Source organism: Martes martes, assembly GCF_963455335.1.
Source record: "Martes martes genome assembly, chromosome: 14".
NCBI classification, from domain to species: Eukaryota; Metazoa; Chordata; class Mammalia; order Carnivora; family Mustelidae; genus Martes; species Martes martes.
The window spans coordinates 86,246,151-86,259,309 of NC_137902.1; the positions used below are offsets into that span (position 1 = coordinate 86,246,151).

At 53.8% G+C, this 13,159-nt stretch overlaps 1 protein-coding gene across 2 annotated transcripts in view; it reads right to left on the reverse strand.

The window, feature by feature from the left end:
* Nucleotides 1–13,159, reverse strand: part of NID1 (nidogen 1) — a 78,665-nt gene that overhangs the window by 22,980 nt on the left and 42,526 nt on the right. For both annotated transcript variants that reach the window (XM_080822693.1, XM_080822692.1), the window contains exons 9-12: nt 12,748–12,891; nt 7,673–7,798; nt 2,868–3,017; nt 1,739–1,861 (exon numbers count right to left, since the gene is read on the reverse strand). In XM_080822693.1, the coding sequence (XP_080678819.1) occupies nt 1,739–1,861; nt 2,868–3,017; nt 7,673–7,798; nt 12,748–12,891 (543 nt within the window). The remainder of the gene's footprint in view (nt 1–1,738; nt 1,862–2,867; nt 3,018–7,672; nt 7,799–12,747; nt 12,892–13,159) is intronic.

Sequence of the window (13,159 nt, forward strand, 5' to 3'; positions counted from 1 at the left end):
CTGCCTCTCTGCCGACTTGTGATCTCTGTCTGTCAAATAAATAAATAAAATCTTAAAAAAAAAAAAAGTAAAACGCATATGTAGCCTACACTCACAGGCTAGTGTAGACAGGCATTGAAATATTTACTAATTGCTTAAAAAGGTGGTGGTAAAATGGATATTTTGTTGAAACATTATGTAATCGTGCATATATAGGACATATTTACAGTGGCATAAATACGTCTGGCAGTAACAGCGGCAATAATTACAAATAAGTAACCACATGACTCCAGGCTGAGGCGTCCAGCATATTCTTGATCTCATGACAGAACAGCGTGTGGTTTCGGGGACTGAATCCGGGCTGGAGTCCATCCGACAGAACTGGGTTTGGGTCTTGGTTCCAGCACTTATTACCAGTGGGAAGCTGATTACATCTTTATCGTTTTCAGCATCAGTATCCTCGGTGTAAATGGAGATTGTAATTGTGTTCATTTTAAAAAGACGATCATGAGGCACCATCGGTTAAGCATCTGATTCTTGATCTCGGATCCGTCGTGATCTCAGGGTCATGAGCCCGAGCCTCTCGTGAGGCTCCAGCTGGGCGTGGAGTCTGCTTGGGGTTCTCTCTCTCCTTCGCCCCTTCCCTCACCCCTCCCCCATTTGCTCTCTCTCTCTCGGAAAAAGAAAAGATGATTACGAACGTCATGTGACACAGTACAGGTGAAGCACCTACACGAACGGCCTGCAGGTACGTGTATTCATCCAGCAGCATTTGTGGAGTGCCTCCTAAGTTCCCCGACGGGCTCCAGATACGGACCTAGGACTATCATTATCTTTATTGTCTAATGAGACACCACACAAGCCTCGGGTCACCAGGGAACTTCCGAGACCACACAGTCCCGGTGTAATCAGTAGCAACGTGGGCAATTCTGCAGGGTCCTTAGCCAGCATTTTCCCCCAGTGGTGGCCCTTTGCCCCTGCTCCCCAGCCCCGCCCGAGCTCTATTCCCCACGACTCCCAGGAAGCTGGGATGGCTTAATTTTATGTGTGAACTTGGCTGGACCACAGGGTAGAGATATGCTAGATATCTGGCCAAACACTGTAGGTCTTTCCGTGAGGACGTTTTGGATGAGAGGACCCTTTAACTTCATGGGCTGAGGAAAGCCGATGGGCCTCATCTAATCAGTGGAAGGCCAGACTAGAACACAAAGGCTGGCCGTCCCCTGAGTCAGAGAGAATCCACCCTTCCCAATGATCAATGACCTGGGCTTTCCTCCGCCTTCACACTCAGATGGAAACATTGGCTGTCCTGGGTCTCCAGGTCGCTAACTGCAGATCTTGGACTCGCAAGGCTTTATAACTGGGAAAACCAATTCCTTATAATCTCTTTATAACACACACACACGTGCATGCACACATACACACACACACGCATGCACACACACATCCTATTAGCTCTGTTTCTCTGGAGAACCCTGACTTATACAGACCATTCTTACCCTGAACTGCTTGCTCAAGTTACAAAGATGCCCAGACTCGAGGTTGCCAGTATAGTTATGGTCTGCGTGGTACCCCCTAGGGTTGTGCAGTGAACAACCGGTTGTACCCTGCAGCTGTGCTCTCATCTCCCCCCTTAACATCCCTTAAGACTTTCCATACAGACTCCAACTTCCCCACCTTAGCGCCTCTCCCAGGGCCATGTGCTCAGTATTAGAAACATGGCAAGGCCCGCGAGCTCCAGATGTCTCCGACACCTTACCTCCGGGCACACAATGGAAGCCGTCTCCGTGATAACCGGGTCTGCACTGGCACTTGAAGGAGCCTGGAGTGTTGTAGCAGAAGGCATCGGGGTGACATCGGGTTGACTGACACTCGTCCACATCTGCAAAACAGCCACCAAGCCCAGGGGACAGTGAAATTTCTTCAGAATTCATAGTTGACACAGTAATTTAAACCACTTGCTCAACTCTGGGGGACTCCATTTCTGATCTGGGAATAGCAATTTAAAATTCATTAAAACTCATTAAAACACGAACTCTCCAAATTCTATCCAGTGTATTTATAAATGTGTTTCACTCCAATGCTAGTGTTTTCATGGAAAATCAGGCATGTAAAAGGAAAAAAGAGAAGATTCGTTTGCATTACAAAATGAGGCTTCTTGTCACAAGAGACGGCTTCAAAAACCTCGGAGAGTTTGGAGACATCAGTAAGGGCGGAGAGAAAAACCTCAGAGATAAGTGAAAATGCATGTGTTCAGTAATGAAAAAAAAGTATCTCAGAATTTATGATCTTAGAAAAGCTTGGACTTTTCAGGAACACTGTTGGCTGTGCTTTTAAGCAATTTGGCAAATCAAGGGGTGGGGGTAATTTTCTCATAGTTCTCGTTCCTGAAATAATCTTTAGGAACATCTTGGGAGCCAACGGAGGACTGACTGCAGGTCTAAAAGAATTCTGGGTAATCATTTATTCAATAAGGAGACTGGGCTTGTTTCGGAGCAGAAGGTGAGAGCGGGCCAGGTGAATTATATACACACATTTATATGTTTATATGTATCTTACTGAACAGAAACCAGGACCTCAAGCCTCATGTGTCCAAGAGTTGTTTGTCTTTTCCCGAAAGAAAATCTCCACAGTTCCTAGTAGACAACAGGAGTCTAATTGTTGCCTGAGTGAGCAAGTCATGTAGAACAAAGTAGCAGGGGGAGGCTAAGCGTCAACAGCCCCCAAAGGAAAACGCATGGTTCACACTACGCAGGCTGACAAAACGCAGCCCCTATACTCAACAGAGTTGAAAGAATAATTCTCCTAATTTCAGGGTGAGTTGGTGATTGGCAGATGGGATTTTTCTTTCAGGGTCCATGAAGAGAAAAATCAGAGCAAGCACGCACCTTGGCAGGCTCGGCCGTCCCCAGAGAAGCCCGGCAGACAGGAACAGGTGTAGGAGGACCCTCCCATGTAGACACACTGAGCCCGCTGGGGGATGTCGCAGTCGTGGAGGCCAGTCTCGCAGTAGTTGATGGGGCGCTGGTCCACGACAGCTTCAAACAAAAGGTCGACACACAGTATTTGGAGAGAGGCCCCAGGCGGTCCCGGTAACCTTCTGAGCAAGTTCCCTCTGCATCAGTGGTTTAGTCCACTGAGGGGACTGTGCCTAGACCCCAGACCTCCAGACATCCCGTCACGCTTCCTCCTCTGCCCCCGACTGGGTTAGTACCCCTGGATTTTCTGTTTCCTGCCACCTGCCTCCAATCAGTCTTCCGAGACGGACACCATGGCTGTTCATCCCGCCTGGTACTCAACCTGGGCAAAACCCCGGGGCTCTGTCTCAGGCCACTCTCCCTGCCGGCTCCCTCAGACCCAACTTTCCGTTCACCGAGACGCGGAGGTGGCCATGTGTGGGTGTATGCACACACTTGCTGCGGCGACACTGCTGGGGCACCTGGAGCCGAGGACCCGAGACGGCCGCACGCTGGTTTGACCCTTGGCCCCCCAGGCAGGTCGAGCACCGACTACAAACGCTGAAGGCATTTCCCGTGACGGAAGGAGAAGTGAATGTTTCCAGGGCGGTGAGACAGGTGCTGCAGAGATACTGTGGGCTCTGGGGTGTGACTATCCCCGAGTGTCTACCAGGTACACACGTGTCCGCCGCATGGCTTTGGATACGTCAATTCTCAGAGTCTCACGTTCTTCCTCTGTGGGGAGGCCGGTGGATGAGCTGTCATTCTTACAGGGTCCCAAAGACAGAACCCCCAGAACGAGGGCTCGGGAAGCGGGTGAGTGACCAAGGGGGTGGCCGGTAATACCGTCTTGCACTCCTGCCTCAAGATGGGAGTCAAGGGCTGAGGTCTCGGGGGTACTTTCAGCGGCGGGTGCGGGTTCCTGGGGTTCCCAAGGCACCATTTAGCTTCTGCTTTTAAAGCTATAAGACCCACGACAGAATTCTGTCCCTCAGAACTGATGCTCCTTCCCTTCCCTTCAAGGACTGTCCCAAGCAAGGAGGGCTTCTCTTCCGTCCCCTCATCTCTAACGCTCTTCTCTAGGGTCCCCCTCCTCCCCGCCAACTCCTTCAGCTTAGCTGCCCGACTTTCAACAAATTAGGGTCCCTCAAAGGTAGAGAAAGTACCCGCAGACAAAACCACCAGGAAGGGGCGCCTGGGTGGCTCAGTGGGTTAAGCCTCTGCCTTCAGCTTGGGTCATGGTCTCAGGGTCCTGGGATCAAGTCCCGCATCGGGCTCTCTGCTCGGCAGGGAGCCTGCTTCCTCCTCTCTCTCTGCCTGCCTCTCTGCCTACTTGTGATCTCTGTCAAATAAATAAAATCTTTAAAAAAAAAACCAAACCACCAGGAAACGAGTCTCACTCAGCTTTCTTTTCTCTCTCTCTCCCGACACATATTTATGTCATTTATACCTCGTAGGTGGCCATTTGACAAGCGACATTTGCTCACGGCTTCGTTGGCTCCACCCTAATTAACAGACAAGACCCTCCGTCCGTATGGGACAAGCACGGGTAGGTCTCGACATTCCCTCCCGGCCATCGTTGTCACACACGCGTTTCTATAATCCTCAAATCATTTCTAGAAAAAGGCAATTTAGAACTGCGTTTTTTTTACATCACCTTTTTTTTAATGGAAGACCACTTTTCCATGCCAAAGCCATTTGCTTCTTAAAGAAGTTTTCAAAGCCAGCTATGCCATTCCGAACAGTTTAGTCTGACCTGTTTCATTTTCAAAAATACGTGAGGCATTTTTTAGGGAGGTTTCACGTCAGTTAAGAGGGAAAGTCTCTTCTACATTTCTTGACAACGAGCACACAGCCCGCAGCCCTGGCAGTGTGCCTCAGTTCTCACACAATTGGAATTTCTAGATGGCTTTGCTGGCAACATTCACTCAGAGAGGGGTCAGGACGGTCACGGAGGACAGCGGCTGCCCCCAGAGTCTAAGCCACCGGAGGGGACACCGGGGCACCCCACTGTGCTCTCCTCAAAGGCTCCTGACCTTGCCGAGCTGGCGATTTCTCTACAACTCTGATCCCCCCCCTTCCACGAGTGGGAAACTACAAGCTGAGAGGAAGGGGTGCATTCCGGAAAGGAGAGACAACCAGGCTCAAATGAGAATTAAAATTTAACTAGAATCCCAAGCAGACTGTAAGCTGGGGTTGTGCTTCCCTAGCGCGGCCTTTTCTGAAGAGAAGCACGGAAAAGGACCCTTCCTTGACCTGGAAGGAGCAAAGCGGGTCCTGAGCCGCTGCCCACCCCCTCCGGGCAGCGGTCCCCCAGAAACACCTGCAGGCTGGTTGGGCTGGAAATGAGGTGACGGGAGAGGAGGGGGAGATGCCAAGAAGGACGGACAACCGAGGGTAAGAAGTCACGGGTTAGAAGGAGGGAAAGCTGTACAGGGTGTAAAGAGCTCTAAGGAAGGGGGCTTCCCTAGTTACTTTTAAGTTCTGAACATAAGGTCACAAAAGTGAATGTTTCACATTAATTTTCCCCAACAATACGATAGGCAGGGAAGGGAGAACCCTGGGTGAAGCAAGCCCTCTTCCTGGCCTGTGGGATGGGCAGGTACATGGTGTTGTGCACTGCACAAAGACACCCACGTGAGGGGGCCAATGGAACCTCAAATCTCCCCACATTCCACACACAGAGCTGCGTATCCCAGGGCTATGGCCACGCAGAGGGGGCTTGTCTGTGTCTTCACATAAAGGTGACGTATGGGCTGTTTTCTTACTTTGCACATTCTAATTAACTGTAAAAGTTGGCATGCAGTGGAAAAGAGAAAGGTCGCAGGTTTACAGGAAATGCCAAACATGGAAGTCCACGAGGCAGTTCCCCACGGGAAACCGAACCTCATGGAAAGAGGTAATGACCCCCGGCCAGCCCACAGCCCCTGCACGAGCCCCAGCCCTTCACCGTCGGCGACCACGGCACCGGCCTCCTCGACTGGCCCAACTCTCTTCTCTCCCTTCCCGCTGCGACCTGGGATAAATCTTTCCAACCCGGGCTTTCCATGCAGCATACGCTTGTGACGGAGAATTTCGGCAGAGGTGAAACGGCCCATCGGGTGACCCGGCCACAAGCCAGAGTGACTGGCTGGAACGCGTTTAGGCAGACGTGGGTTCCCCCGTGAGCCGCCTCTCCGCGCAGCGGCTCTCGAAGGAGCTGGGCGATGGGGGCTGGCGGCCGGGCCTGCGGGCAGCGGGGGACTTGGGAGGCCTCACGAGGCCCGGACCTGGTGGCACGGCTTCGGGTGACTGTCACATGTGTTCCTGAGCAGGGGGATCCCCGGTTCAGACAAAATCTCACCCAGAACGTGACATGCAGAGAAAGGAAAGGCTGGAGGTCAGGGCGGGGGACAGATGGCCCCGGCTCCCATGGCTCCTTCCCGGCAGCTCCCGAGGGACCTCCGAGGGCTCTGGGCGACCCCGTGAGCCCATGACCCAGACTGAGGACCTGAGGTCCAGACACGTGAGGTGTCCTCCTCAAAATCCAATGCCTCGGAGCAGACATCTGCCCCCCCCCCCACCTGCCCTGCGGTGAGCGCTTGGCAGGGGGACGTCGCGCCTCAGGGCCACCGACCCCCCGGAGGCGCATCCCCCCACCTGCCAGGGCTGAGTCCTTGTAATGGAAACGCCGGTGCCCTCATGAAAAATAAACATTCAAGTCGCCTCCATCTCAAAGAAGCAGGGAAGGAAGTTGGGCCAAACACACAGGAATGGTTGTTCTCTACCGAGAAAGAAAAAAGTGACCTTAGCAGGGCTGGGATCTGCACTCCGTGCAAGGGGACCGGCTTCCCAAAACGCACAGATGTTTGGGTCATGTTCAACACCCGAGAACGGCCTGTTCCCTTCCGCCCTCGGGCCGTCACCTCGCCCTGGGACCTCGGCAGCCTCGGCAGCCTCGCCTGAGCGTCGGGGCGGAGCGAACGGAGCGCGCTTGGCTCCAGCGAGCAGCAGGAAGGAGGCGGCTCCCCGATGCGACACAAGAGACACAAGAAGAATCTGTTTTAAAACCGGGACAAGGCACCTGGGTGGCTCAGTCGATTAAGCCTCTGCCTTCGGCTCAGGTCATGGTCCCAGGGCCCTGGGATCGAGCCCCACATCGGGCTCTCCGCTCAGCGGGTGCCTGCTTCCCCCACCCCCACACCTGCCTCTCTGCTTACTTGTCTGTCAAATAAATAAATAACATCTTTAAAAAAAATAAATAAAATTGGGAGGACAAGTTGAGCTCGGAGGCGCATTCAGCGTGCTGCCCTCCAGACCCGGACATCCGTCTCTGAGAATCTTTGAACTTAAACTTCTTGGCCCCCCGCCAGGTCCAAGTGCGGCAGCAGGAAAAAAGCGGAAACGTCTCAACAGTCTGGCCCTTGGGGCTGGCCCACGAGCACCAGTCCCCACAGCACCGGCCTGCAGCTCGGTGAGCCCCACGAGGAGCTTCTCCTCACCTCCTCCGACAAGGCCAAGAAGTTCTGCTACGGCTCGTGGCTTACTGTAGCACTGCTTCTGCCTTAGGTGCGGGACCCTCGGGTAGGTGGAGGGAAGGGATGAAGTCGGGTTCGTCTTCGTAAACGGCTTCCCCGGACAACAGAAGGCGGCGCCCCCACGTCAGCCAGATGACGACGGGGCGGCGCCCGCACTCAGACGGCGGGCAACACACCCCGCGTGCCCAAGCAGTGTGACAAGTCGCCCGCAGAACTTACCCACACAGGCTCCCGCCTCCGAGAACCGATAGCCGTCCACACACTCGCAGCGGAAGGTTCCAGGCTGATTATTGCAGACGGCGTGGCTCCCACACACCGAGGGCTGTTCTGAACATTCATCGATATCTACAACACATTTTTTTAAAAATCCACAGTTAAAAAAAAAACAACACTTCAAATATGGGTAAATACAATGAAATAGAGAGTATTTTGGCCTACACATGGATCAATTCTAAGACAAACTCTTCTATGGTCCAAAAGTTACATGAATATGATTTTTTTCCTATTTATTTTTTTTATTTCGTCATCGGGAGGAGAGCAGAGGGAGAGAGAACCTCAAGCAGACGCCACGCGGCACGCAAAGCTCAGTCCCCCTCACATCGTAAGCTGACCTGAAACGAAGGGTCGGACGCTTCACTGGCTGAGCCACCCGGGCGCCCCAGTGAGAGTTTTCTTCCTGCGCGTCACTTTCGAGAGTGACCCCAAGGCCCTCCTACGTAACCGCGTGCTTCCCCTGCCTGTCCCGGAGGCAGCCGCTGAGCCTGGGGCTCGCTAACACCAGACTGGCCCGTACACGTCAGAAAGCTGGGTGCACACGCGTCCAGACTGTGAACACGGCTCCTGAGGCCACAGAGCGTATTTAAATGCGCTCCTCAAAAATATTACCTTTCCCCACTTACAGGTACAAAGCAGAGCTGAACAATGTCAGGCCTAACTGTGAATTTATGAATGTCGTCTAGAGCTTAATGAACCGGTAGGGTGATGTCCTCTCATGACAACACCAAAGCCATCACAAAAAACCATATGCTTTGGAGCTAGACACAGCTACGCTCCAATCTGCCTCCTTTCGTTACCAGCTTGCGTGGTCTCGGGCAAGCTACCAACTACTCAGCCTCAGTTTCCCCGCTGGTAAGTGAAGCACCGTATGACTGACCTTGAGGGATTCTTCTGAGGACTACAGGAGTTGGATGTAAGCCAGAGGAACGCCCAGGACGCTCAAGAAACGTAGCTATTGCTGTAATTTTTAGGGGTTCATCCTATAGCCGCGGGGATGGATTGGGCCGATCGAGGGACATGGCCCTCAGATTGCCACCAGGCCTCGGGGTCCAATCTGCAGCTAACCCCACAGCAAGGCTGGCTGGCCCAGACGAGAAGCGGAGCTAACGTGTCATCGCCCTGATTACCTGTCCACTAATGGGCTGAAGTAAACACAATCACACGAGGTCTTTCCTATGCCAGCCTCATCCTCAGAGTATGCTGAGTATGAGTATTCTAGAAACGCCGGCATTTCTAGAACCCTGAGACACGGGGACGTCATTTCATGGTGGGCTGAGATCATACAAGTTCCCTCCTCTTCTCACCCTCCTCCAACGCCGTCACGGGAACTTTCACACTTGGAAGACAAAGCCTCCTGCGTCCACCTCCAATGGCCGGCCTCACCTGTCTCTTCCCTGGTGAGACATATACCCTCTGGCCAATCGGACCACGTTGCCCAAGAGAGGCATTTCTGCCACATCTGTCCCAGAGCCTGACCGCTACCCGTGCAAACACCCAAACCAAATGGTATTCAGCTTTTTAAATATGTACCGCCAATGTCACGTTCCTGTGCAATGTTTAAGATACGAGATCTCACACCAGAGGACCAGGCACAGGTGGGAGGTCACAGCACACAGCCCCCCCCGAAGCGGCCTCTTCCACCGACTGGAGCTGGCGTGCGGCTGCGGGGATACCCAGCACGGCCCCGTCCGCCAGCTGCCGCTCCGACAACACAGCGAGAAAAAAAAAATCGGTCCGGCTTCCGCGGTCTCTGTGCCCTGACTCTCCGAGGACACTCTCTGCACAGATGTCTGCACGCCCTGTTCAGACTGCACGGCTCCGGAGCTCGGACTCCACGGCCAAAGCCCGAGAGCCCAGAACAACAGTTTTCAGTCAAAGGGACAGGGCGAAATCACCCGGGGAAGCGTTCCAAGTTCCAGTCCTCCCCCGGCGGTTTGTGGACAGGGGTGCTGCGTGTTTCCAAAAAGCTACTTGGGTGATCAGGAGGGTGAGCACTCCCTTAGCCCCTACCTACTGCTGGCCAGTAGGACCCGCGGGCCCGCGGGGTGAGGGAGGGCATGGTCCCCTGGCACACGAAGGTCCCCCTCTCTCTATACAGGGTGACGCCTTTTCTGTAGAGCAAGACTCTAGGATTTTCGTCCTTATAGTGGAATTCTTCCGAATGTCTCATCTAAAACCTCCCTTCTGTAAACTGAGGGTAGGACTTTAAACCTTCCTTTAGTGGAAACAGTGAACTGGTGCTAACCACCCCCTCGTAACATATCACGAAATCTCCTTCAAGTTTGTTGTTTTTCTCTTTAGCCCAACAGAAAAGTCCTGGATAATTTGTGTAATTACTGCTTCCCTTCTTTCTTCAGAGTGGCTACTTTTCACGCATTTTCAGCAAATCTAAGTTGCCCCTTTTGTGAGGGCCAGGCTCTCTGAGGAGAAGTGTCCCAGGACTGATTTGTTACGTGCCTGTGTGCGCCCGAAATTACCCGGAGAGAGGTCGTCCAAGACTATCTCCACAGACTCCTGGCTGAGGAGTGTATGGGAGTCGTCCTGAAAGGCAGCAGAACTCTGCGATTCGTCGGCTCCAAGCCACGCTGGAGGGACACCATGCAACGTGTAGCCAACACCGGGCTTGCTGGGGACGTCCTCTATCATCATGTCAGTGTTCCACAAACTGAGTTACAAAGGCTCATTCTCATTCTCTTCTAAGTCACTCTCCAGGTCAAAATAACACACGCCGTGATTTGCCTAATGCAATTTCCTACCAACAGCCTCACGTCTCGATGCATTAACACTCCGAGGCATGTTCTAGTGACCCTGAACAAAACAGTAGCCTGACCGGGAACATGCTCACATTCCATCGTGCTAATCCTCCCAAACAAGGACTAACCAGAGAACAAAAGCGAGTCCACACACGACCACCTGTCTTCCTGAGCGAGCACATCGAGAGCTCTCTGTGATGGCAACAGCGTAGGGAAGGTACGCCCGGGTCGTGAGCTGAGAGGCGAAGCAAGCATCGCCACGACGATCCGCTCGGGCGCCGGGAGCGGACGCACCAGCCGGAGGTCATGGATCAGCAGCAGCGGGTTGGGGTGTCTCCATGCTTTACTCACATGTGCTCGTCTTACGAAGTCGAGGTAGGGCCACATAAAGACTGAGGAGGCATATGCTTCCAGCAGAGAAGTGAGGGAGCCCCTTCATTGCACGGTGTCCAAAACCATCTTCCTGGCCTTGGGAGGGCTCTGCCCCCGACCCCCCAACTACCAGCTGCTTCAAACTGGCCTGAGCCAGCTCAGCCGTGTAGGACTGTTGGGCTACATGGGGGAAATTCTGGGACACTCTGATGATTAGAGGCACATAGGAACTCTGTCCCCTTCGCGATCGTCTGTTACAAGGAAGGAGAGCATCGGACTGGATTCTACCACCTGCACAAAGCCATCAGCAGGCTGGCTAAACGGTTACACGGCCTGTTCCTGCAAGCACGTGTCCCTGCTCCCCATTATTTCAGATGCCCCAGTGAGTACCTCACTCTGAGCCAAATACAGGAACATACTGACAGTAGGACCTGCCAGCCTTCACGTTCAATCAGCACACGGAATCTGCCACTCGTCAGAGGGCTGGATGCCAGACCCCTGGCATCACCCCTCGATTTCATGGCTCAGCAGAGTCTCAGACCCCAGCCCTTCAAGGGGGCTGCTCATCTTTCTGGCCAAACATACAGGTGCATGCCACTCTTTCACTGGGGGGCCATCCTTCTAGCATCTGCGACACCTGCTAGGGAGCCCGCGGCTACAGACTTAGGCAGCTCTGATCGAAGTGCTTGACACTCCTGCACTGCCTGCTTCTGCGGGATGGACTCGTCACTGAGTTAGGAATCAACTAACGGACCCTCGGTAGTGCCCTGAAACTTAGTCACAAACACATGGGTAAGTATGCAAAATTATATTATAATCAGGAGCGCCTAAGGGGCTCAGTCAGTTAAGTGTCTGTCTTCGGCTCAGGTCATGATCCCAGGGTCCTGGAATCGAGTCCCGCGCCGGGCTCCCTGCTCAGCGGAGAGCCTGCTTCTCCCTCTGCCCGCTGCTCCCACTCTCTGACAAATAATAAATAAATAAAATCTTTTTAAAAAGTCTTTAAAAAAGAACATATTCGTATTCATAATCAAGGAAGTTCGGTGAGACGGCAGGGAGCGTAACCCCCGCGCGTGAGTCAGACCCCGTTCCAGCGTTCCGGGGTCGCCGGCTCACTCGGATGAGCCGCAGCATTTCTCAGCTATAGAAAAAGGAACGAACCTGCCACCAGTGTCAAAGTAAAGACATAAATAAACTGCGATGACAGGTGTGGCAAGGACGTGGCCGAGGGCAGCCCCGGCGCGCTGCCGGTGGGGACGTGAAACGGGACAGCGGCCGAGGCGGGGACAGCTGTGGAGGTGCTGGAAGAGCCAAACGGGGAATCGCCCTGGGGTCCAGCGACTCCACTTCTGAGTGTGGCCCCGGAGACTTGAAAGCAGGGACCCGAACAGGTGTTTCGTACACTCAGGTTCACAGTGGCATCCCCCACACCAGCCAAAACACCGAAGCAACCCAAGGGCCCACAGACAGACGGAGTTAAAGAGACGGCCGTGAGCGCAGGCAACGGGATCGATTCCCGCCTTAAGCAGGGAGTGATGGGGACCCAGGCTACCACGTGGTGGGCCCTGAGGACACGATACTCGGGGAACTGAGCCGGTCACGGAAGGACAGGACCGCGTAAGGCCACTCTATGAGGTATGTAAGGAGTCACATTCACGGAAAGTAGGATGGCGGTGGCCAGGGGCTGGGGGGACAAGGGAATGGGGAGTTGTTTAATGGGGACAGTTTCGGTTCTGCAAGATGAGCACAAGAACCCCAGGTGTGGGGCCTGGCACATGCCCTGGTGCCCCCCTCGTCTCTGCCCCCTCTCTTCACCCAGCCCTCCGGTCTGCAGACTTCGGACACCTCCTCCTGGCCTCTTCCCCAGCCCCCACAAGTCAGAAGGGATGGTTGTACCAGAGCAGATCCTTCCGTCCCCTCGGAAGCCTATGGAACACTCGCAGGTGAACTGAACCCCAGGGCCAGGGCGACAGGCGGCGTTGGTGTCACACCCGTGAGTGCCGATGTAGCAAGGGTTCTGCAGGGCATCCGGGGAGCCATCTGTGAGGGAGAGACACGGAAGCCAAGTGAGTGATCCAGGGATGCCTGCGGGTTTCCTCCTTCCACAGAGAGCAAGGCCCAGCTGATGACCCAGAGAACGGCGGAGGTCCTGGAACCAGAAACCAGCTGATTCCCATGACCCTCAGGCGGGATCGGCAAAGCACGTCCCTCCAGATCCACGCCTGTTTTTGGAAAGTTCTATCAGAAACCAGCCGCATCCATTCACTTGCAAATAGTCTATGGCTGCTTTTGTGCCACCATGGCAGAA